A 26,208-nucleotide genomic window follows, 5' to 3' on the forward strand; every position below is an offset into this window, starting at 1 on the left:
TTTATGAAAGTCTACCGCCCATAATTGGAACTATAGGCACAAAATATTATTATAAATGTTTAGTTTGCCTACCGGACGTATATTTTTACTTGAATGAATCAATTGCTTTACATTTACAATGATTTTCAAACAATAAAAAAAGATACAAATTAGCTGGAAATTAAATTAGCTTCAGAGCGGATATCATTATAAAACCTCAAAGTTCAAAGAAAATGATCTACAATGCGTCAGAGTGGGCATAAATCAGCTGTAATAGTGAGCTTTTAAGTTTATAAATGAACTTCACACATGTCATATCTTGACATCTTTGTACAGCACCATGTCATATCATTTTTTCATCAACACGTTGTATGTAAAGTCGAATTTTTCCACCAATACGAACTTTTTAAAGAAACCCTGGCGGATATGTTACTCGGGGACATTGGTTAATATAATTGTCGGTGAAAAAACTTTATCACTGGCATACCTTTAAAGAAATTTGTAAATAAAGTGCTAAATATGGGATAAATCCCTGCATCGTCGACTTTAAATAGCCTTATTTCAATAAATCCTGAATATTAATAACCAGGATTTTTCTAACATACATGGTAATACCTCCTTTACATGCAGCAAAATATATTTTATTTCAAAAATGCCTTTACACAATTATAGAACTGGATTTACTTACCCTACCGAAATTCTTTGAAATATATCGGCTGCATTTCCTAGCATGTCCAACTTCTCACAGCATGTCGGGTTTCCGGGGGTGGTTTATACTTAGACATTTCACAACGTCTGCCAAGTTCAAATGTCGTCTTATAGATGGATTTTCAATGTCGATCGTTTGCTTTGGCCTAGTCGTGAATTTAATTATATAATAATAATGTGAATTACCATGTCGACTGTGCTGTTCGTATCATGTTGTGCCGTTGTTAATACCTACTCCTCAAATGAAACATCCAGCCACTCCATGATTCTGTATTAAAATCAAAGCGCTGAAGGCACTGAAGATGTTCGCTATTGCATAATTAAACAAGCAATTCTTTTCTCGAAATCAATCGCAAGTTTGAAATTAAGACACGCCATTCAAATTTATAAAGTGTGTGTCATAGCGCACGGTCGAGTTTTGTGTGCACTTTTTATCATCCTTATTATTTCATAGAGATAACTTAGACAAAATAAAAACAACATGGCTTTTTGGACGTTCTGAAAGCTGCTTTAGAAAGTATGATGAACATGTTAATGAGAACTCAATATAAAGACAATTTGCAGTCACCATGATATTAAATGAATATTTTTGAAATATCGAATAACTATCTCACCAAGAATATAAATTCATAATGAAAATTCCGTGTACAAAACTTTTGATTTTTGACACCGTATCCAAATTCAAAATATACAATAATCTTCGTATCTTGTATATGAAGAAATAAAAGTATATATACATTGCTTTTTATGCTTTACTTGTTACCCGATCAGTTCACACGGTGTCAACAACGCTGACCTAAACATAAGCATAAAGCACAAATGCGCTTTTTGGGCGTAAGTGTTTTACTCAGTTTTCATCTTAGTGACTTTTGCATAACGCCAACAGACACGCATGAATATTTTCGAATATTTCATAGGCTGATTCGAGATACAAACTCTAAATTCTGGCTACATCACTGCGTATGTGCTCAGTTAAAAGGATGTAGCACTGTTCAGTGTAAGGAATTCCGGACTACTCTCTGTACGTTCAAACGACACAAATTGTGGCCCTGTTACAATTACGCGTTAAAATCCATCTCGCAGAATTTCGCTTTTGATTCCAAGATGAGAAAACAATCATTATCGAAATAGTACATTGTCACGATAAGAGAAAATCGTTTAATTATCATACCACGATGTTTGACGTACTTGGTCAGCACGTCTGGAAATCATTCATAAATTTTTGGATAGGCTGCGATGATAAACAAGTTAGCTAATTTGAATTCAATTTTGTATCAAAAAGCATTGTTCTAAAATGTGGCATTTTCAATTGGCAATGAGAATTTTAATGACCCTCGTCATGCGAAAATGGGTTTTATTCCATATGCGCCCATCGTATAAATAGCCCACTCAGCTATTTCTCCTTCTGGTTAGGAGAAACAGAACATATTGAGTGATTTTATAGCGAACAGCATCGCCTATGGCCTGACTGCACAAATGCACATGTTGGGTTTAACAAACGATTGCCGAAACGCATAAGACCCATTTCGCATGACGGCGCTATGGACGTATGCTTTAAATGTGGCGAAAGAAAACTGCGTTTAAATCAAATATCAACATACGATATATTTCGATAGTGAAGAAAGATACTCATAGCAATGCATAATAGGACACATATAAAGTGCTCTCCCGTAGTATATTTTTTATCTACTCACACTTATGCGTGGTTTAACAATGCTCACACACATTTCATGCGTTGAATATGCAACTTACAAGTGAAAAACACAACACAATAGTTAAACTTTTGTTTTAATTGTATTTATTTATTTAGAAAAGTAAATTGCAAACTTTATTTTAAAGTCAGCGTATACGCCGACTAAATTTTTAAAAGATATTTCTTGTTATATTTAGTTGTTTTCGGTTTAGCGATAATAAAGCATTTTTGAGGTTGCCTATAGTATGCCTGTTGTAATTGATGAACTCATATCCAACTGTCTATGCATTGAGAACTGTGAATATAAACAATGTTAACCTTCTACTAACCTTCTACTAATGCGTTGCTAGGACCCGTAGATACAAAAGATCGCCTCTATCTGTTGAGAACAAAAGAACGTTTTCGGGAAATACCCGCTGAAGTAGCATAAACGAAGTTACGAAACAGGTCATTCGTACTATTATTATAATAAATTGTTTGTTATATTCGGTTTAAGCGATTATGAAACATTTTTGGTTTTTGTCTATCGTATCGCTGAAGTTATTGTTGAACTTATGTTCATCGTTTTATCCTATAAATAAGCGTATACTTTTTACCGAATCTATTAATAGCCTCAAATTACGAATGACCTGTAGTGCGTTCAGTTACAGCGAACGTTCGCCAATGATCGTTCGTTTCCGATTCGGTCTTATTGAACGATAAGTTCGGCGCGAACGTAACAAGATGGCGGCTCCCAGAAAATTGATTGCGACTTTGATGGAGGAAATCGCGAATAACAATATTGTATCAGAGGAACGGTCGTCGGAAGACTAAATACTGACAATTTCATAATACAAAACTATAAATACCCGTATTCTTTTTTAGATTAAGACTTAAATAAAAGATATTTCAAAAATAATAAAACCTATAATAGTTTTATTATAATTATAAGTGGTGTGGATGCGATAGTGTTATTTTTCATTAGCGATCGAAATTTAGTGTAAGAGGTGCATTAAATCAGTTATAAAATAAAGCCTTAAAATAGCGCAATACATTACAATCTTCAAATGAAATTGTAACTTTCTTTTACATTGAATGAATTTTCGTTTCGTTTTCATTTAATGAAAATATTAATAAATTTTAGCATTCAAATGGAAACAAACACATGCATATTTTGCGAATTGAACTGTCTTTGAATGTACATGTATATTGAAAACTATTTTGTAGTGATAATGAGCGATAAAATTCTGGCATTTTATTATACCATAAATCTATAATCTATTTTGCCCAAGTATTTTATATACATATTATGATCACACGCGATTGCTTGTTTTCACGATGATGTTTCGAACATTGCAGTAACGCACGATATTTAAACGTTATATTTGCAAGTACCCGTTAAATACGTTAATTGTGTAGCAGTAACTTTCCACAATATTTTTAATGTATTGTTATTATTAAACACTTTTTTGTTATGTTTAGACAGAGACGTAGGTCTCTGGTTTAAACTGGCTAATATATATATATATATATATATATATATATATATATATATATATATATATATATATATATATATATATATATATATATATATATATATATATATATATATATATATATATACTTAATAGTTCATGTTCATCCATTTCGGACAAATGTACGTCTATTTTTTAAAATATGTTCAAATATTTTATCAAAGCAACTGTTAAGTTTTTGGCTTAACATGCCAAGAGATGACATGGAGGTATCATAAATCGTGTTTAATGACCAGACACCTGCGGTTTATGACCCCATACAGAGACATACAAGTATAGGTCCCTTTGTTTATGACACCCTGTTTTCTTAGTAATTGTCTGGACAGTATCAGATCATATCGAGATAATCGGTTTGTGATGAACAAAGAGGCAATTTAACACTGGGTGGTTAAAAATGCTGAAAAAAGAGCGTCAACATTGGTGTGAACAATTAAATAAAACATTTACATGTATCAAGAGGATTTAGTTAATCTGCAACAAGGTAAGTTATTACAGACATATAGGTTCAAATCAGTTTCTTTATGTTGATTACATGAAATCAATCAATTTGTTGTTTGTTTTCGTCCTTATTTTCGTTCGTTCATTGGATTCTATTTAATCGGAAAGAATTTCAATTTCTGAGTATTTTGTTGTTCTTAAACAGGGTCGCGAATATGATTGAAACCTTATCACGATGCGGTTCATCAAACGCAAACAATAGCAGAATGGCCGCAATGTTGACGGCCAAAATTGGAGCATGCGCAAACTTGACGTCATTATCGAAATCCCCAAAACCTCCTATACACTTTGTTTATAATTCAATTCATTCTATGTACTACAAAAAAAAATAAAAAAAATTTCGCAGTTACACTGAACAACAACGACAACTTATATGTCAGCCATCTTGGTTTCGCTAGCGAACTACCTCCCGAGAGGGTTCGCTTCGATTCGCGAACGTTCGCTGCGAACCGAGCGTTCAATAGCGAACGTTCGCGACCGTTCGCGAACTATAGCGAACGTTCGCTGTAACTGAACGCACTACTGTACTACGTCATTGAGGTGTATGTGAGAGGGTAACCTATTGCGTTGGTATCGCCCGTGGACACTTTGTTTATCGACAACCGCATCTATTAATAGCCTCACATTGTGAATGAACTGAGCAAAAATACTACGTCATGAAGACGCTGCAGAAAGTGGACTATTTTATTCATTCATAAACAATCTCTTACGCGACACGTACAATACGATCATTGTTTATTGATTATTTTCTATAAAAGTACCGTTCGAAACTATTGCATTTAACACGATATTAATATAATGTTTCCATTTGTGAATGAATATTATTGGAGAACTCAAACCTCTTGCATAAATTAAACATCTCTTTCTCGCCCGGATACGCGTAGTTAGTGGGTATTGGGCTCCTAGTAGCTAAGGCGTATCGACCTGAAATTTAGACTAACCACCTTAGACGGTCGCTAAGCGACCATCTTAAAACAACACCTTTATGTCAAGAATATTTATCTTTAGCAGATTTACTCGAGTAACAGTTTTATTAAATTGCAGCTTGAAATATGGATATTATTTTGTTCTTTTTGACATCATTACCGCTTGAAAATAGTGTGATAAATAGACACATTGCTGATGATAATGAATGTCTACTTTTGTCACAAGTTTTTCAAAGTAAGACTGCTACAAGACGCAAACATACGTCTGCAGGGTCATAAAAGTTAAATACCATGATAATATATATAAACTATTTCAACCATTCAAATAATCCTCGTCTAATATTCATTGCAGACTTTGAAAAAGCATTCGATTCACTTGATCATTCATTAACGTTCTCTTGCTTAGAAAATATGAACTTTGGTGAAAGCCTCATTGAATGGGTCAAACTATTCTATACTGATATAAACAGTATAATCATTAACAATGGCTTCTGTTCAAACAGTTTTAACATCGAACGAGGGGTTCGACAAGGATGTCAACTCTTATCATTTCTATTTATCATATGCATCGAGTTTCTATCACATCACATCCAATCAAATAAGCATATAAATGGCATATCTTTAGAACCTGACGACGAAATTAAACAGTCCCTATTTGCTGACGATGCAACTTATATCTTAAATGACAATAGTGACTCATTCCATAACCTTATAGAGTCGCTAACCCTTTTCGGAAAGACATCGGGTCTTAAACTTAACAAAAATAAATGTACTGTGCTACGAGTAGGTAAATTAAAACAAAGTAATGTCCATCATAAGAAAGAAATGAAATTCATTTGGACGTCAGATGAAGCCACCACGTTAGGAATTACATTTACAAATAATGAAAATAAAACAGTTCTAAAAAACATACTGCCTAAATTACAGAAATTTAAAAACTGCTTAAAATCATGGCAACACCGTAAACTTACATTAATCGGAAAAAACACGGTGTTGAAAACGTTTGCACTCCCTAAATTAGTTTATGTATTAACAGTTCTCCCAAATCCGCCAAATGATATTATTTACGATATAAAATCAGCAATATTTAATTTCATATGGGACGGTAAGCCTTATAAAATAAAACGAACTCAGTTAATTCAATCTGTAGAAAAGGGAGGTATCCAATTAACAGACATCGACTCATTCTTGAATGCAATCAAATGCAGCTGGGTTAAAAGATACCTAGAAAATACCAATACGAGTAAATGGAAATTATTCTACCAGAAAATCCTAAACAAATATGGTGACTCCTTACTTTTTGAATGTAACATCAACAATACCATTTTGCATGAAATTGCAAACGAAAACATATTTCTTTCTGGTGTTTTATCGGCATGGACTAATGTTACTCATAATCTAGAAACCCAAATCACCAGTAAAACTATTTTATGGAACAATAAAGACATAACTTCAAACAATAAGACTTTTTTCTATAAACACTGGTTTGAACAAAACATTAAATATGTCGACCAATTGTACGATTACAGAATAAAGGACCTCTATTCTTTTGAGAATATATGTTATATATACGGAATACCTTCAAGCAATTTCCTAATGTATTACACATTAATTAAAAGCATACCCATACATATTAAATCTACAATAAATACAAATAGCACATTATGTACTCAAACATCATTCACGGAAAACATATTTGCAAAACAAAACAAAACAAACAAAATATTTTACAACTACAAATTAAACACCCAGCAGAAAACTCCAATATTCAAAATAAATGGCAAAGCCTTTTTCGAGAACAAGAATTTAACTGGAAACAAATATTTATCATGCCATATAAAACGACTATAGATAGCACACTGAGAAATGTTCGATATAAATATGTCCATAGAATCAGAGCTACAAATAAATATCTTTTTCAGTGCAACCTATCCAACACAAATTTATGTGATATATGCAGCGAACACATTGAAACAATAGAACACTTTTTCTGGGAGTGCAAACATATTCAAATTCTATGGAACCAGTTAACAACATTTCTAGAGAAACAACAATTACAATTAAAACTGTCTCTCTTAAATATCAGTTTCGGTGTAAATACTTTTAAAATACCAGAAATTAATAACACTGTGAACCACATTATCATATTAATGAAATATTTTATTTTCAGCATCAAATACAAAAAACAAATACCTACTTTCAACTGTTTTATAAACTATTTAAAACTAAAGATCCAAATTGAAAAAAGAAATAGCCCTCAACAACGATAAACTTCATATTTTTGAACAAAAATGGAAACACATAAACTTCATAACCCAGTCCAGTTGTCTACTACCCAACTCTAAGCAACTCTTCTATAGTATTGAGTATTACATTTAAAAATAACAACATACAACACAGGCAACCAAATAAAAAAAAGTATATACTAGCATATCATGTATAATATGCGTTTGACATTATTACTGCTGTATTATACCACTTTTGTTCTTGCTTATACACATATGTACATTGTATGTTTTATATTGAATAAAAAAAGATAATATATATAGTTCCGACCCCTTCACACGATTATGTAAATCATAGAATACACTGCAAAGTACAGAAAATACAGATCAAGTAGAAGATGGTGCACAATAACGTCGTTTCAGCAAAATCCCCCAACAAAGTATTCAATTTGCGACTTTCTCTTCTGACACGAACGTATTAATTCCAACACATACTTATGACTTTCGCCTTTATAATAATAATAATAAAAGCTTTATTTACAGAAGGTTACACATAAAGACAATGCCACAGTATACATATTATGCAGATGAATCAATACGTTTTAACAATGTGGCCTTCTTAAAATAACATACACAAATAGGTCTATAAAAAGTAAAACATTCAAACAATATTTTCCTACACCTATACATAAAACAAATTTTGTACATCACACATTTTGTCTTTTGGACAGACACACATGAAATAACATTGATTAGAAAATCACATGACATATCATTGATTAGAAAATAAATGTGCTTTATATTGCCTTTTAGAAGCAGAAATAGAGCATGCCATTCCATTGTGTACACACCGGTCTTACTGACCTGTGTACTTACGCGAAAGGAATTGTGGGTAGCACTTCTTTTACGAGTAAAAAGTGAAAGCGAAAGCGAAAATAGGTCCGGTAATTGTGCTTCTGATAACCGCTCTCAGTCTAAATAGAGATTCAAAAATCACATATAAACATAATTAAATAACATTTCTTTAAACAACATGTCAACGGACATACATTTGTATAATGTATTGTAGAATTACGTGTAGATATGTATAATTTATTTTACGATTCTTTGTTAAGGTAACGGCATTCTTAATTGAGTAGTTATCGTATTACTAGACCTGTAGCAGTTACCTGTAATTATTTTAGTGGATTACAATTAGAAAAAAGTACGAATCCCACGTTAACTAATGCTCACAAATTACTCGTGCATTATCACATACACTAGTTCTGAGTTGATTTTATAGTTAACCTATCAAATAGCTGATATTTAAATGTTTTAACCAATGAAATGTGTCGTTGCGACATGGAGGTGACAAAAGGGCGCATTTTAGATCAGTCTCTGATAAGCTATTTGATGGAACACATAAATAAATATATATTTGAAATATATTTGGTTCGTTACAGGTAAATATCTTTATCGTATTTTCTAAGATTACTTTTCACAAGTAACTGTTTAATATTTTGTATTTCATGTTGCTTATGTATGTGCGTGTTTTGTCTGATATAATATTGTATTGTTTATTTAATACAATATTGTATTGCTATTTTAATGCTGTAATGTTTTACTTTGCTCACCATATCTGTAGGTAAACCATATCTGTAGGTAAACCATATCTGTTGGTAAACCACATATGTGTGTAAACCATTTATTATATTGCTTATCCTCGTTATTAGCTCATCTATTTTTTGAAAAAAAAATGAGCTATTGTCATCACCTTGGCGTCGGCGTCGGCGTTGGCGTCGGCGTCCGGTTAAGTTTTGCGTTTAGGTCCACTTTTCTCAGAAAGTATCAATGCTATTGCAATCAAACTTGGTACAGTTACTTAATATCATGAGGGGACTGGCCAGGCAAAGTTAGATAACTCTGGCGTGCATTTTGACAGAATTTTGTGCCCTTTTAGTACTTAGAAAATTGAAAATTTTGGTTAAGTTTTGTGTTTAGGTCCATTTTATTCCTTAAGTTTCAAAGCTATTGCTTTCATACTTGCAACACTTACTAACTATCATAAGGGGACTGTGCAGGCAAAGTTATGTAACTCTGACTGGCATTTTTAACAGAAGTATGTGCCCTTTTTATACTTAGAAAATTGAATATTTGGTAAAGTTTTGTGTTTAGGTAACTCTGACTGGCATTTGGACGGCATTATGGGCCCTTTATACTTAGAAATTTTTTTGACTAAGTAACTTTGGATATATATATATGGTTAAATTTTGTGTTTCGATCCACTTTACTTATAAAGTACCAAGGCAATCGCTTTCAAACTTCAAATACTTTCATGCTATCATGAGGTTACTTTACCTGGCAAGTTGAATTTTACCTTGCCCTTTTATTATTAAATTTTGCTAAAATTGCCATAACTTCTTTATTTATGATAAGATTTGATTGATACTGTGACAAAACTACTCTTACCTGACATACCACAATAGACTCCACCCAAACCATCCCCCGTGCCCTCCCCCCATCCCCCCCCGAATCCCCCCTTATTTTTTTTTTAAGATCATCTCACAAATGACCACCACACCCTCATACTATACCCCCCCACCCCACCCCCCACCCCCAAATGTTTTTTTTTTAAATGGTTAAAAAACACAAATATTAATTTTTTTTTTTTAATTTTTTTTTGAAATACCGTCCAACCATCGCACCCAAGAATCCCCTCCCCCCACCACCCCCCCCCCCCACCCGCCCCCCCCCCAAATATTTTTTTTTTTATTTTTTTCCGCATTTTTTTTTATTTTATTTTTTGGAAGATAATGTAATAAATGTCCACACTCCCACACTATACACCCCTCTTCACTCCACCCCTCCCTCCTTTGTGATTGAAATTGAGAGTCCCTTCACCTTTAAAAAGAAAATTGATGAGCGGTCTGCACCCGCAAGGCGGTGCTCTTGTTTATAATATTGATGATTCTCTGATCAGCTATTTGACGGAACACATAAATGAATATTTATTTGAAATATATTTGGTTCGTTACAGGGTTGTTTTTATAACCACTCTGGTTATCACGTTTTGTGAATTGGTAGCAACCCACCGCCAATAATAGTATAAACCCATACGGTGACAAACATTCCGTTTTAAACACACAATAAAAAACGATTTTTATTTAATTACTGACATTTTCATTCCTACGCAAAACTACTTTGGCGGAAGCATAATTCCCCAAACCAGGGGAATGTGATGCGTCTTAGTATAGAGGTGACAATAACGTAGTGACGTCACCATCTATGTATAGAATGCATGCCATTCTTATTCCAATTGGTATACTGTTCCAGATATTCATTCTTTGATAGATAACCAATACGTCTTCTGGGAGAAACACATACACGCTAAAGCGTTGTCGTAGCGAGGCATATACGTATACTGTCAGACACATGATCATGCCTAATAATACTATTCAGCCTTTATTTCTGATAACTGGGTCCCCCTACACATTCTAAACACACCAGTGGCTTAACAGTTCATAGATCAATATGGAAATTGTAAAATTTTGTCAATTAAACACATTTGTAAACCTTAATTGCATTTGTTAAATTGAAAGGTTTGATATATCAGCGCTATATTTCATGTTTAACCGCATAAACCAGACACCTGTTTGAACATAATTTGAAGTAACAGATCTATGAAATGGCATTGTGCTTTAATTCAGTTTTGTTATTAGAAAAGCATAATCTTACCTATTTAAAACCCAATATTTCCACCAATCTGTACTTCGATTGATACAATGTTTCGTAGTAAAACATATACCCGACGTCGTAGAGAAACGGACTACGCTTTGACCTCGTCAGCCCCCAGTGGAACGACACTGGACAAATACCAACAGTTAATTTAAAGCCTCTATAACGCTCACAATCAACGAAACTTTCGTAGAGTATTTCGTCAAATAAAGTTTACACCTAAACAATCAGTGTTCTTTTTAGCGATAGCCACAATTTCAACGCTAGATGTTGTATGATTACATAGATATTTGTAGATACAAAATGCTCGTTTTTATTTATTTATGACACAATTAATTACATGTTAATTTCCCGCTAATATATCTATCCATACGATACACGAGCACTAAAATGGTACCATGTTAGGTGTCGTATGCATAGATATCGTTGCGGGAAATTAAAATGGAATTAAATATGCAAAACAATAATAAAAACGAGCATGTTGTATCTACAAAGATCTATTTTACCAGATCACATCTGGCGTTGAAATGTCGGCTATTGCCATAAGAAACAATGCGTTTTAATTGTTTAGCTTTATTTTACGAAATATTGTACGAAATTTTCGTTGATTTTGAGTAGTAATGTTTCTTGAAGACACTGCCTTTCCTTCCATAACCTTGCTCGGCCATTTAAATCTTCAAATGTCGTATGTAGCTTGTATTTTTCGAGTGTCAATGGTCATTGTCGAGTGTCGTATCGTGCATCGCCTAATTGTCGTATGTCGATCTCAAAAGACCATAGTTCAATGTTGCACTAACCATTCATCGTGCATATTATATAGTTTGGATATCTTCTTCAAATCATGAGGGGATTTCAATGTTTACGTTTACAAATATTCAAGTGTGTTCTCAACAGATTCTTAGACGGAATGCTAGAATCTGAATGTTCGTGCAGTATGCTCGTTAACTTACAGGAAGGAGAGACGTTGTCTGACGGTGGACAAAACATTGACAGCGGCAGCTTCATGGACTCAATTGGTAAAAAGAAGAGCATCTTGCGCATCCTTAGCCGCTTCGCCGAGAAGACGTATATGGTGGGAGTCCCCTACATCAACAACGCCAAGCTCTGGTGGGCGAAGCTGATCTGGTGTTTCCTGCTCCTGTGTGCCTTGGGGGCGATGAGCCTGCACCTATGGTATCTCCTAAACCAGTTCTTCTCTTGGCCTACTGTTACCAAGGTGGAGCTTGGATTCTCGGATCTCCGCTTTCCACAGATAACTGTTTGCAACGTCAATGTGTTACATAAAGGGAAGCTTGTATGCTGGTGCCTATACGCTGAAACAGTTAGTGTACACAATGAAACCAGAGAACGTCGCACCGAATCAGTTCAATCCATATTATGATCCTAATAAAAATGAATCACCTAGTGATGATGAAGAAAATGAATCACCTAGTGATGAATCATCTGGTGACGCAGACCAGACGCAAGGTCCTTCATCTTTTAACACAGGCAAACCAATTTCTAACAAGGTTAACACAGTTTTGAATGTTCCTAATAACGTAATGTACATGTGTTTGTCGACACAATTTGTCAAGACTTGTCACTAAAACTTGTATGTAAATGTAAACGTAGATTATTTCATTTTTTAACTTCTATGCGTATCGATGTTCGTAATTGAAGTTGAATACCAGACCTGATAATCGACTCGTTGCGGTCTCTTTCAGCGTCGTAAGCGGTATGTGGACACGTACGGTGATATTGACCCCTCAAAGTACGACCCAAACAAACCGCCTTCGCCCCCTCCGCTGCACAAAGAGTACGATGGCAAGAAGGACTCACAGGAAGAGATAGAACTCGCCTTTAGTACGCTCTACATGAATATAAATAGGTTAGTTACTCGAATGCGTAAACTGTTTACCTGTAGTTCTCTACGATACTATTAGCCTTTACGACTTACATGAATATCATAAATATAAACCAGTAATCATCCCGAGTGAATACACTTTATAGTCCTCTACGATACTAAAAGCCTTTAGAACGATCTACATGAATATCATGAATATAAACCAGTAAGTATCTCGAATGCATAAACTGTATAGTTCTTTGTGATTCATCTGGTCTTAAGAACGATCTACACGAATCTAAATCCCGGTTGTGCGAAAATAAGTTAGTTAAAAATCGCATTGAGAACATCCTATATGAATATCAATAGGTAAATACTTCGGAAGCGTTTAAATGACGTCGTTATCAGATATAGCTAGACTTGTTAACACCCTGTATGGATATCGATCGGTAAATATTTCGGATGGATGAAAATGAAGATATGCCAAGATATAACCCGCCTTAAGCACACACTATATGAATATAAGCCGTTGGGTATTTTTGGATGTGCCAAGGTCTGCTGGACGAAAATGACAGTGTTCTTATAACGCTATCGTCCTTAAAACGCTCTATAAGAAAACAATCGCCAAGTATCTCCGATATTTGAAATGTACTTTATTTCCGTCGAACTTGCACTTAGAACAAACATTTAGATCGGTATGTATCACATAATTTTCTAATGAATCAGCAATTTATTTATATTGGTACATTAAAATCGATGTAACATATTATTATTATAATAATATATAACTAATCATAGGCAAGCGAAACCAATTTTCATCTAAAATAAAACGATTCTATTGGCAAACGAAAAATGGGGACAATTTATCACCGGGATTTTGCGGTCCTCTGTAAAAGTTATGTTATAAGGGGCATGGCGATTTATTTTCAGGATTGACAGGGCTCGACTCGGACACAACATCAGCCATATGCTACTCAGCTGCACTTTCAACGGCCGCGTCTGTGACGCAGGGTAAGCATTCAGCACAACGTCTGTGACGCAGGGTAAGCATTCAGCAAAACGGCCGCGTCTGTGACGCAGGGTAAGTATTCAGCGGCCCGCGTCTGTGACGCAGGGTAAGTATTCAGCGGCCGCGTCTGTGACGCAGGGTAAGTATTCAGCACAACAAATAAAGAGCCTTATATTTGCAATAAATGAGGCGTGTCGCAGGTTTATCGGTTGTTTGTGATTATGTTATTTGTGTTGAGATTATGATGATTATGATTTTATATATAATAAATAATATTCTTTTTATCAGCGATTCAGTACTTTTCGTTCTTTTTATGATGATATCATGTATCTGTCAATTTGTCGCCAGAACGTTTTGTTTTACTAAGTCTATCAGTCAGCATACATGCTAAGGGACTTTATATCTTACATTTTAAATACGCTTCAAAGTAAGTCACCACATTAAAATCAGTATATTATACACCGTTCATTACGCTTGAGAGTAGATCACCATACCGCACACTGTCTATCGTACACACATCGCCACGCTGAAAACCGACCGGATCCCCATGACCATCTGTCTGGCACAATTCATATTTTACGACGATTCCTATATGTTTATAATGGACGAAATGGTGATAGCCGTCTTTTCGTTACTTATTTTACTACATACCAGTAGATCTATTGTTATTAAACAGCGAACGGTATACTTATGCGGCAGTAAGTTGTCTGGTCCTATCTTAACAAAAATTTCATTTATCGCTAGTTTTTATGAAACAGCTTTTGTAAACACTTGTGTAGAGATTATTTTTATTCGACTATTTCTTATTACTATGATATGTCGCCAAAATTGGTTCTAACAGCTAGGCGATTGGATGTGCGTTATGAATCACTTAAATGCTGCCATTAGTGCGCACACACATGACAAAATACTGATCCTAAATAATACTGTGAGTCGAGTGCATAGACTTAACATTCTAGCTAAAGTGGATCGGGTAACAAATTTGAAGATAGGCCTCCTGATATTAAAGTTTACAGAATGTGCCCGTTGTTTATCATATGACATAATTATTTACTCATATAATAAAAGAAGACGAATTTTGAAATTAAGAATGTACATTTATGGTATAATTATGCTTAATTGCAGGTTAAGGGGCCTTTTCATGTTTTGGTAAATTGACAAAATTAAAAAGTATTGTTTCAGATTCGCAAATGTTCGTTGTAGTTATGATATTTGTGAGGAAACAGTAATACTGTAAATTTACCATGCTCTAAAATATCAATTATATGCATCTTTTGACGATATAAAAACCTTAAAATTATAAAGCGTTGCAACGCGAAACGATTGAATAATTTGGGGAGTTCTTCTGTTGTCGTTATATTTTGTGATACTACGAGGATTGCTTATATAAAGTATAAAATACACCACTCATTTATGAGCACGGATGGAGGAGGGTCTAAGCGATAGACTTTTAATCCAGGGGTCAGTTGTCAGTTGAGGGTTACTTTTTTATCTTAAAAAAAAATATTCTTGTTTTTTTACTTGAGCTTTTTAGATAAAATGTTTACATTTATCAATATAAAACATGTAATGACAAACTTCTATACATGCCAAAATCCGTGAAAAGGTCCCTTTAGAGCAAGAGCTAGAAAGTAAGAGTTAATAAATAAACAGACACAACAAATGTAATTTAGTGATTTTATTACATAAAATCATTCGAAAAGCACAACTAGCTTGAATACAAAAGATCTAAAACCAACAAAAAACAAAAAATGAAAATAAGTGGAGGAAAAAAGTATAAAAAAAGTATCACAAAGATTGAAAGACATGAAAAGAAATGGAACGAAAACTCTCGTGCTATTAAATGACTCCAAACCACAGGTCTTTGTTCTAATCCCATAATGGTAAAACAATACTGAAAAAATGCACTTCATAACTTATATTAATAAAACACTTTTATGTAATATGTAGAAAAAATAAATCTTTGTATAATTAGTAGATCACTTTTCAAAATCTTTAATTTTATCTACACAATAACATACAATATACGTATGAATCATTTAACACAACGGCGATGCTTGATTTTGTATAATTTAAGCCTTAGCATAAGTTGTTATGAAACGGATAATGAAAAAACAAACACCTCTTGTGAACTAATAAATCGAAAGACAAACAAAGCGCATTTCTAAAAAATATGGCACAGGTAGTATTTGCAATTATATTAACTAAAAAATGTAAATATCTACACGATTTTCTCGTCACAAAGTTACATGTAATTATTCTTAACATGTATTGAACGGATAGTTGGTCAGCTTAAAACAAGTCTTAATAACTCATTGATTTACTATGAACAAAAATAGGCGCATTGATTTTTAACTGGCAAAGACACTTCGAAAACATTACGAAACTCCCACTCTTGCACTATACGATGTAAAACATACATATAGATCAACAATCTAAAACTGACATGGAAAATGTAAAGCCATGGCGATAATAACTGCCATTCAAGGATTTTAAACTAATGCATACGTTAAATTTAACGCACATGTTAAACAAGCATTTGTGAACCAAAAATGAAACCGTTTTAACACAAGTTTCACCACATTTTCGTCGTGGCGAATGATACAAAATACCAGTCAGGAATAACAAACTGAACAACGGAATCAATGATACAAAATTAACACCGGCATCAAAATGAAAAACTAAATTGTTACGCAAAATAAAAACAGAAAAATGTAACTGTATACAGTATATGTCATGGATAAATTAGAAATACAGTTGAAAACAAAGTAAAAAAAAAACAAACAACACAAGCAATCCTTGATTACAGAGTACGAAAAAACAACACAAGACGTCAACGTATGATCTATTACATATATGTTTTAGTAAGCATGATTGATTTCAGATTGGCAATGACCGGGCATAACATTATAATATTGGAAACAATTAAATATACTTTGTACACAAGATACACGGATCTGTAAAATATAGAACTATTGAAACAAAACACTATGCCATGATAAGATAAACATTGTTAATTCTCTGATCATGTGAATACACGGTGCTCAAATGCTTTACATCAAAGCATAGGGAAAAACTTAATTGACTCTAAAACAAAATCAATATATATAATTGTTGAAAAATAAAATGACGAATGTTAATCATAATCAAAAACTCTGAATGTGTTACAGACACTGTTACCTCCTCAATAGATGTTCAGACTTAGACACAGACACATCAAGTATATATTCTACAGTGGACACAAAGACAAACGGCCTTTACTTAGCCAAAATTGGTCGCATTCAAAAACCCGTCTGAACAATCATATACATATTGAGACAATTACTCTGGGAAAATATTATAGAGATTTACCTAGTACATAAAGTGGGATAAAACAAACACAACTGATAGACTATACATTCTATGAAGAAAAAAAAGACAAATGCACATAATTCTGCCAAACCTTACACAATACATGTATACAATATAATAGCAGTTATAAATTCAATATGACTTTGTCGGGAAGCAAATCATAATTTACAAACGGAATTTTAAATTTCAGCATTAAATGAAGTACTATATTTGACAAGTAAACCAAGTAAAAGATAACCAACTCACTACTATGATCTATACACGAAAAAAGATAGTTTACAACTGAGCATATTCACGACAAATAGCACCTTATTTGGAATATGATGCGTGGTTACAAATAATTTCTCATTACAACATCAACAAAGAGAAAAGATAAAACAGGTTAACATTTATTTATAATGAATTTTCCAGTTCTGGAAGTAAACTATAATATTCACCGTGATAATCGCATGCCTTCGTGCCCAATGATCAGCTTTTTCGGCCATTATTATTTCCTCTGAGTACGGTTGCCACCTCGTCTCACCTGTGTTGACCGAGCCTCTTTCTGGTTTAAGCGCACTCTAGCGGAACCAGCCCTTGGACCGAACGACACATGATCCTGCCATGCGTTTCCAGTCGGTGTGCCTCCAGTGAAATCGTCATCGTTGTCGTCATCATCAGGCACGTCAAAAGAACCTTCCCAAAATGTCGTTTTTCCCACGCCCGATTCAAACGTGTCGCCATATCTGTGCCTATTGAGAGCCCTGCGTTCTTTCAGAAGTTCCTGTCTAGACTTTTCAACTCCCTGTTGAGGAAACTGATGAGCTGGCATAACGCATCCTCCGTCGTCGTAATATTCAATCATTTTGCGCCAGACAGGGTCACATTGCAGGAGATTCCTATTGCCTTCAAGTGAGAGAAAACCGCTATAAAGATCTGGCAATCAAATCTATTTCAAAGAATACATGTGCATATACTGAAATATATACTTTGCATGAATTGAACCAACAACTATTATAGTATTGAGTGATTGAAATTGATAACGTTTTACTATTTCCACATATTTACAAGTCATACTTTCAGATTAAAAGAATGATTGTGTTAATCAATGGTGTTGTTATTTAGAAAAGCAATCTACCAATAATGACCAAGCCTTTCCGAGCTCTTGTTATAGCAACGTTGACCTGGTTACGGTCTGTGATGAAGCCTAGATTGTGCTTGCACCAGCCCAAGGTCGGGTTATTTTCTATTTTGTACTCGGGTAAGGATCGCACAGTGCTGAAGATCACATAATCCCACTCGCCACCTGTACATTAAAAACAAATCTAAAATTATTTGGAAGAAGCATTGAACTAATTCAGAATCATCGTCAACTGCATTAGCGGAATGTATTTTCATGACATGCTAATCAGCCATGCATGGAACGGTCAATAAGAAGTCTTCCTGTAGTAAAATGCGCATTTTATACCAAAACATTTTTGGTCGCTCACCTTGACTCGAAACAACAGTGCTGACATTTGTGTCTACCAGTCGTTCGTCCTTCAGTCTGCGTCTGATCTCGGCACACTGTGCGTTATATTGAGAAAGGATGCACACCTGCGCGTAGTCGGTTTGATCACCAAGATACCGGAAGATTCTTATCTGTGTAAAACCATAATAACTATGATTACCTAAACAAGGTGATACATACACATTGCGAGGTAACGGGATGTAACGTTATTGTTGTCTACACCACAATGCACATGCATCTTCATCGGATATTGGTTAAAAGTATTTTTAGTTGACGCATTTTTAATTAAACGTTTTCTTATTTAGTCAGATACACCGTTGAACATGACAAAAAGTGGTAATAGCTAAATGAATCTCGAAGTCAACACTCACCACTTCATTGATTTCCGCTTCGTTACTCTTCGACTGTTCATTGCCGTCTTCCGTGGACACTGTAAGCACTTTCTCCTCTCCCTCAACGTGCAAAAGGACGTGTGGGTAAATACGTTCGGGGCAATCGCCACGCGGACATGGCATTCGGGATAATCTAGCGTGCGGACACACACCGTTTGGATTTCGTGGCCAAATCTGAAGAGGCCTTTCCTGAGGTCTTGATAACCAGGCGCCATAACGAGTAATTAATTTCTTGTCATAAAACTGGCGAGACGGAAATTCGCAGATAGCTGGATGCTGAAGTTCAAAATAACCACTCAACGATTAAGGTAGATCACGCAACAAAACACGGGCAAGAACAGACTATTCACAGCAACAATGGTACGAAATAAACAAGTTCAGATTGATGCTTCTTTTCAAAAAGTTTTGTATATATACTCGACAGGATATAATCGCTAACAATCATAGTAACTGACGACATCTCACTTACCATGCGGTACTGTTCGTTTAGCATAACAAACTGAACATTGCATGCACTGCTTGAATTTGCGTATCTCTCAAACAGCGACGTCTCCATGCCCAGCTGTCCTGCCTCTCTACACATGATGATTGGGCGCAGCTGTTTGTGGTCCCCAATTAAAACGACCTGTTCAGCTTTTGTAGCAATAATCGGAACCAAACATTGTGGCTCAGGACACATTCCAGCTTCATCGACAATCACCTAAAAGTATGCAGTTAAGTAAAAATATATGTTAATACTCTCAAGTAAACGTAATCATAAAGCTCTTTTTCATACGTGACCGTGAATAAATTTCAGAAATCGTCAGGTCTATAATATCAACAAGTTAATAGAATCAACACACAAAATAAATCTACTGCGAAATTAAAACGAAAACAAAGAACCAATTAACATACCTGGTGAACGGACGTTGCCTCCAACACCTTGGGGTTTGAGCCTACTGCAGTGGTGCACAGAATAACATCGTGCTTACGTATCTCGTCTATGGATGCCTCACGGATAAGATGCACGTATCTGCTAACCTCTTTGGGCATTGGGGCATAGTTGTTTTTCTTGAAGAATTGGTCCATCGCTTTGATTTCCTCGGCGTATTTCTTACCCTTTTCACGAATCAAGTGATGTAATGTCACGGATTTAAGAATCGCATCTGGCTTCAAAGTCCGCGTACTCTTTTTTGATACGAATGTGCGACCGGGAATGGGAAAGTCCATCGCTTCAATGGATCGACCGTAGACTCTTATAAAGTTTGGTTTGTAATTGCCCATTCGATTCAACATCCATCCTGCAATATGATATAAAAGAAAACAATTTTCCGTTATACTTGTAACGGATTACTATTGTATCAGTACCGACCTAGAAACGTACACTTCACCTGCAGTTATGTAAAGACGAAACAATTGACCTGTCAATACTTACTGGCAACAAGATCAACCGACTTGTTTGACGGTCCACAGAAAAGCACCTGTTTGCTGGGCTTTCCTTCTCTGTGTAGAATACGGTTTATCTTGTCAAACAGGTACATTAGTTTGATCCCCGTGTACGTTTTTCCAGTTCCTGGAATTATTATACGCTCATATAATTCAACTAACTATTTAGTCAGATAGCAAAATAAACTTTATACGATTGCATTTCTTCCATTCATGTCTGACTACTTTTAGTGTTATTTATTTCATGCATGTTAAACAATAATCCATCGACTATTTACCAGGTGGGCCCTGAATAAGAGTGAATCTTGATTTAAGTGCTTTGTCAATGGCTTCCTGTTGCATTTTATTGTTTGGCGGAAGCGGCCTTTCATCACTTCCCTCCATTCCTTCGAACGACAAGTCACGCTTTGACAACGTGCTCACAATGTGCATATGATCTCGGTCTGGAAGAGAAACCACATGTCAATACAGATGAATACAGAGTTAAAATATCTTACGAGAAAATATAGTAATAAAATACATCGAAAAACATCAAGCATCATTGTGCCAAGTAAATGGTAGCACAAGTCCTTCATTTAGGGCGAGTGATCAACATCACAGCTAATCACACAAAAACATACGAATTAAACCCTTACCAAGATCTGGTATTTTGGTGTTGAGGGCAATATTTACCGCCAAAATATTGCCACACGCAGCTAGCTGCTTAATAAAACTTTCCGTTCTCCTGCAACACGAACTTCATTGTAAGCATATTAGACAAAACTTTTTAAATGTATTATTTAATATTCTGTAGATAAGATGAGTTTTCAACTACTTTTTTTAATTATTTATTAGACTGTTTAAATTAAATGTATGCATAACCATTAGAAAGTAGTACTTTAGGAATTGTAAATTAAAAAACACCTTTGTGTTGGTATAAGAGTGATTAGTTTGTTTCCTTAAATACGAAATGCATTTTACCTATCGACTTCCGACTTTCGCAATATCTCAACCTGATATTTCGCGTTTTTCGCATCTTGTGTCAGTTCAAGGGGAACTGTTCGGGTTTTGTCATGAAGTTCAAATGAAACCTTTAATTTGCCTGTCTGGTTTGCATCTTTCAGCTTCTTGACACCGGTCACCTGCGCATGTCCTACCCAAAAGTTCTGCAGGTTTCCGAATACGGATTGGCAATCATTGGCTTCATGCTTGGCATTTGGAATAGCTGCCTTCAAGCAGAGCCAGTCATACGAACAAGAGTCGCGGTCGGTTTCACCATCTTCTTCGTCGTCGGTTTCTGTGCCCGACAATTCTATATTTCTGGTCTCGCAATGAGCAAGACACAAGGAAAATTTTCCTTGTCGCTCTGATGTAAATTTGATAGGAATATTTTTGATGCAGCATGATTCTTCGTTCTGAACTATGCCAGTGGCCGCCTCCATCAAAATCAACGGTAACCAGCGTTGCAAGTATTGTTTTACGTTCCGGTATTGATCGCATGTTGAATTCGTTACATACTGGTAGAGATGCAAAACAGGGTCATCCGTGTGCAACAGGCAGAGATTGACACTGTGTGTCATGTGAAACAGCATTGGTTTTACAGCTAACAAGCCCCTCTGTGGCCCTGCTGTCATCTGAACGTTCAACGTCTGTCCTCTCAAGAATTTCAAGGAGAATTTCGTGCTCGGTTGCAGGAGTGCGATATCGCGACATTCAGTGCTGACATCGTCATAACCTTTGTCGTTGATCTTTTCCTTTGAGGCAGCGATCTTCATGTGTCTCGAAAGGTCATCAAGTCGACCATTAGCTGCCGCTTGCACCATTTTTGCCCAGATGGGCAATTGAATGAACGTTACATGTCTCAGATGATTTAACGGAAGGACGTTGCCGCGATCTGGCGGGTACATAGGGGCCTCACCTTTGACATCATAGAGACGTTTTCTCCAAGTCGCTTTAACACTGTTCCAGTTTGTGATTGGGTCCGTCAACACCTCTGGTTTAAAACCCATGTCGAGAAGATTAAAACTCAACTCTCGATTCGTTTTCTTTGCGTGTTTTAGTGAGGGAGAACATAACGACAATCCGCGGTCTGAGACATCATCAACGAAACATCCTATCATCTGTGGGTTGTTGTGCAAATCGACAGCTTCCTGAAGCGCTTTACAATCTCGTTGGTACTGCTTAGACCTCCTTGACATTGCATTCACTTTCACACAGATATTTTCTATTTCTTCCCTGCTGTACGGAGCTTGCTGACGCCGTATATAAGCCCGTAACAATCTGTGAATGACGAGATCATTGTACCTCCTGATGGGAGAGGTAAAGTGCGTGTAGGGAAACAACCCCAAGGAGTAATGTTTCCCATCTTCTTCCGACACGCTTGCGGCGCACACATACCCAGCACGTTCTTGGATAGAGATCCATTGCTGATAGATGACATGTTGATACGCAAACAACAGATCTGTCTGAAGACTTTTCGCTGCAAATTTAGGTGATGACTGCATTCGCTTCCATAGCCCTTCTGTAACCGCGACGTGTTTAGTTTCTGTATTTGCATCCACGCTGTCTAGATAATTATTGACGCCTCTCTCCAAGCCATTCAGATTTTTCCCTTGAAACATAGACATAATGTCAATGTATGGTCCATTCTTATTGATGAATTCTTGAAGACCTTCCAAACAAGGCGGTGACTGGCGACGAATCGGTAGACAACCCTGAAATCGCCTTTTCAATACCTGCGCTATTTTTTTGTTGGCCATTATCATGAATTCTTCAATAAGGTAATGTGCTTCCTTAGTTTCCGACATCGACTCGTCGTCCGTACTTTCCTCCCAATCTTGATTCATTGAAAACATCGCATTACCAAGTCTTCTCATTCTGATGTGTTTTGCCAATCGAAACATTATTCGAATGTCCTTTGAAAGTTGGTTATCATTGCAGCTTTCGTTTGATTGAATTATTTTTTGAGCCTCGCCATATGACAGCTGTTTCCGCGACCTGATGAAGGATTCTTCAATTAGAAAATTGTCACCTTCCATCTGTCTGTGTTGCCCTTTGTTATCAAGGAGTAAGAACACTGACATTGTCAATCGCCGTCGATGAGGCAACAGACTGCAGATATTTGAGCTTAGTGGTTCAGGTATCATGTTCCTTGGTCTTCGAATTCCGGGATAAAATGTAGTGGACCGGTCATGCGCTTCAGTGTCGATAGGATCGTCCTTTTCAACAAACGATGAGACGTCTGCAATATGAATACCAACTCTATACCCGTCCCCATCTGACTCGATACTTAGAGCATCATCCAAGTCTTTCGCGTCTGTCGGATCTATTGTAAACACCTCCAGATGTGTCAGATCGGTTCTTCCTTGAAACATGTTTTCCTTTGGTTCATCTCTACCTTGGCGAACAATGCTCTCGGTCCTGTTCACTGTTTCACGTTTGTACATGGATGGAACTTCATGCTGGAGGTTGAGTATCGTCAATCCTTTCGGAATGCTGTTGCCCCAATTCAAAATCTTGATGATGGCCCCAATAGGATAAACATGAAGCGGACTCCAGCTTATATAGGCGACAAGAAACACGTACGTTTTCTGTCCAGCAGGATTTATGTCATATATCTTTGGCTCACAAAGTATTCCCGCCCTCTCATCGTATGCATAAACTTCACACTTGAAGCGTTTGACTTTGTGTCCAAACTTTTCAACAATCTTTTTGTTGATAATGTGTATTTTGGGTACAGTTTTACACATCGGGCGTACCAGATGACTGTCTACTTCGTCCATTGTGCAAACAAAGACAGGGTTCTTAACGTCCTTATGACGCTGGCGTTCCAATACACCGAGGACTCTACCAAATCGTTTCTCGTGCTTTTCATTGTCGTCCAGTAGTTCTACGAGAACTTTATCTTCATTGAAAACTTGTCCGATCTTCGATCGTCCAGATATTTCGATCACTGAAAAAGGATGATTTCCGCCAACAGGAGTGCAAAACGCTTCGTGCGCGCCTTCAATTTGAATGGCACAGGGAATATACTTTTGTGGGTTCATCAGAATCTTTTCTTTCATTTCAGCCTCCGATAAAGGTTTTACATAGAAAGTTAAACGTTTCGTTACATCTGGATGTCTGTCTTCGAACTGACTCAGATACGCCATATTTAATTGAACGCCTCGTTTCAACAATATATCCTCTTTCATTAAATTTTCCACATTCTCATGTACGTCAGCCTCCTGGTAGAACCGACAACTTTGTTCATAAAACGAGGCATTGTCATCTATCAACGGTTCATCGTCCTCAATAGCATCTTCAATATTAAGACCAGATGTATTCGAGTTGGAATTTAATGATTCAGTTTCATCGTCAGTGTCGTCATCTGAATCTGAATCAAAGATGCTCAGGTAATCATACAGAACAGAACTTGTGTTACTCGCCTGGCTTGCATTTCTAGTGCGATCAGAGGTCTCGTCAATTTTCAGCTGGCTCAACGTGCTGTTCACATTGTCTATTCCATTACTTTGGGAGTTGTTACTAGAGCAACCTTCAACTGGTAATGTTCGGTTATAAATTTTTCGTTCGGCACTTCCATTCGAGCTCTCTGTTGACTTTTGCTGCTGCTGTCTTTGGGATTTTATTTGTTGTTCTTGAACTTTATCAGGGGTTGCTAAGAGAGGGCTCCGTGCTTTGGCTTTAATAGAAGAAAAGTAGGTACATGCATTTGTGATAAATATTACTTCATGTATATTTTACGTTTGACTTAATATCAATTAATATATATATACTCTTTCAAACGCAGATAGTGTGTTTTAAAATACGAATAAATTGTAAACTTCATTTTTTTACACAATCAAATGAATTGAATACTTTGAACTTAAAATTGAAATAAACCTTACGTCTTCTGCGCTTCTTTTTACGTCGAGATTTGTCAGACTCCGGTGCGGTGGCAAGGCGAGTATCTGTAACCTGTGCAATATGAAACTATTGAAGTCACGTCCATATCTACACGTTAAAGGCATCGGCTGAGAGCATATCCTAACAAATGATGTACTGTGAATACAATACCCATTTAGTTGTGACTATTCAGTAAAGGTTCTTTTTATAACGCGTTACTTGTGCTGCAGAATGAGTGGCAAAATAATCCTTATGTCTATGTGGACAATAGTATTTAAAGTTTAGAACTGCTAAACATATGTCATCACATTTGACTCACATTGTCGTTCACCACATTGGTCCCTGCGAGCCATAATTCGTCGGGTTCGATGTTCTCATGTGTTGGGATCTTCATAACAATCTCCTCGCGTAGCGCTTCGAGACGTTTGCGATCGTCATACTCCTTAAAAAAGATTTTTTTTATTTTCGTCGTCAATGTTTTTAACATAAGATCACCTGCTGAACATTCGCTAAACCTGTTACTGCCATCAAAGTAACACAAATCCACGCAAAACAGGGAAACAATATAGAAGTATTGTAACTCGAGAAACTTCATTA

The 26,208-nt window shown here is 35.9% G+C and overlaps 2 protein-coding genes and 1 long non-coding RNA gene across 3 annotated transcripts in view; 1 reads left to right on the forward strand and 2 right to left on the reverse strand.

Moving 5' to 3' along the window:
• LOC127860774 (amiloride-sensitive sodium channel subunit beta-like) overlaps positions 1 to 26,208 on the forward strand; it is a 168,072-nt gene that overhangs the window by 30,125 nt on the left and 111,739 nt on the right. The gene's annotated exons all lie outside the window — the stretch shown is intronic.
• Positions 15,757 to 23,119, reverse strand: LOC127860498 (helicase with zinc finger domain 2-like). Its single transcript, XM_052398605.1, has 10 exons — positions 21,709 to 23,119; positions 21,384 to 21,472; positions 21,027 to 21,191; positions 20,738 to 20,875; positions 20,218 to 20,603; positions 19,793 to 20,023; positions 19,303 to 19,599; positions 18,912 to 19,062; positions 18,560 to 18,727; positions 15,757 to 18,327 (listed from the first exon to the last, which is right to left on the reverse strand). Exons 1-10 carry the CDS (start codon positions 22,923 to 22,925, stop codon positions 17,930 to 17,932), a joined length of 3,240 nt encoding a protein of 1,079 aa, XP_052254565.1. The 5' UTR covers positions 22,926 to 23,119; the 3' UTR covers positions 15,757 to 17,929.
• Positions 25,091 to 25,978, reverse strand: LOC127860507 (uncharacterized). Its single transcript, XR_008039825.1, has 3 exons — positions 25,931 to 25,978; positions 25,614 to 25,683; positions 25,091 to 25,408 (listed from the first exon to the last, which is right to left on the reverse strand). It is a non-coding gene; the product is annotated as an uncharacterized LOC127860507 (long non-coding RNA).

This window comes from Dreissena polymorpha, chromosome 15 (genome assembly GCF_020536995.1).
Source record: "Dreissena polymorpha isolate Duluth1 chromosome 15, UMN_Dpol_1.0, whole genome shotgun sequence".
Classification (NCBI taxonomy): Eukaryota; Metazoa; Mollusca; class Bivalvia; order Myida; family Dreissenidae; genus Dreissena; species Dreissena polymorpha.

Bases quoted from the DNA above. Each gene is read 5' to 3' on its own strand.
- LOC127860498 (XM_052398605.1), bottom strand. From the start codon at position 22,925: ATGTCAAGGAGGTCTAAGCAGTACCAACGAGATTGTAAAGCGCTTCAG. The intron at 21,192-21,383 runs GTAAGGGTTTAA...TTTCTCTTCCAG, and splicing joins CACCAAAATACCAGATCTTG to ACCGAGATCATATGCACATT. The intron at 20,876-21,026 runs GTAAATAGTCGA...TAATAATTCCAG, and splicing joins TCTTATTCAGGGCCCACCTG to GAACTGGAAAAACGTACACG.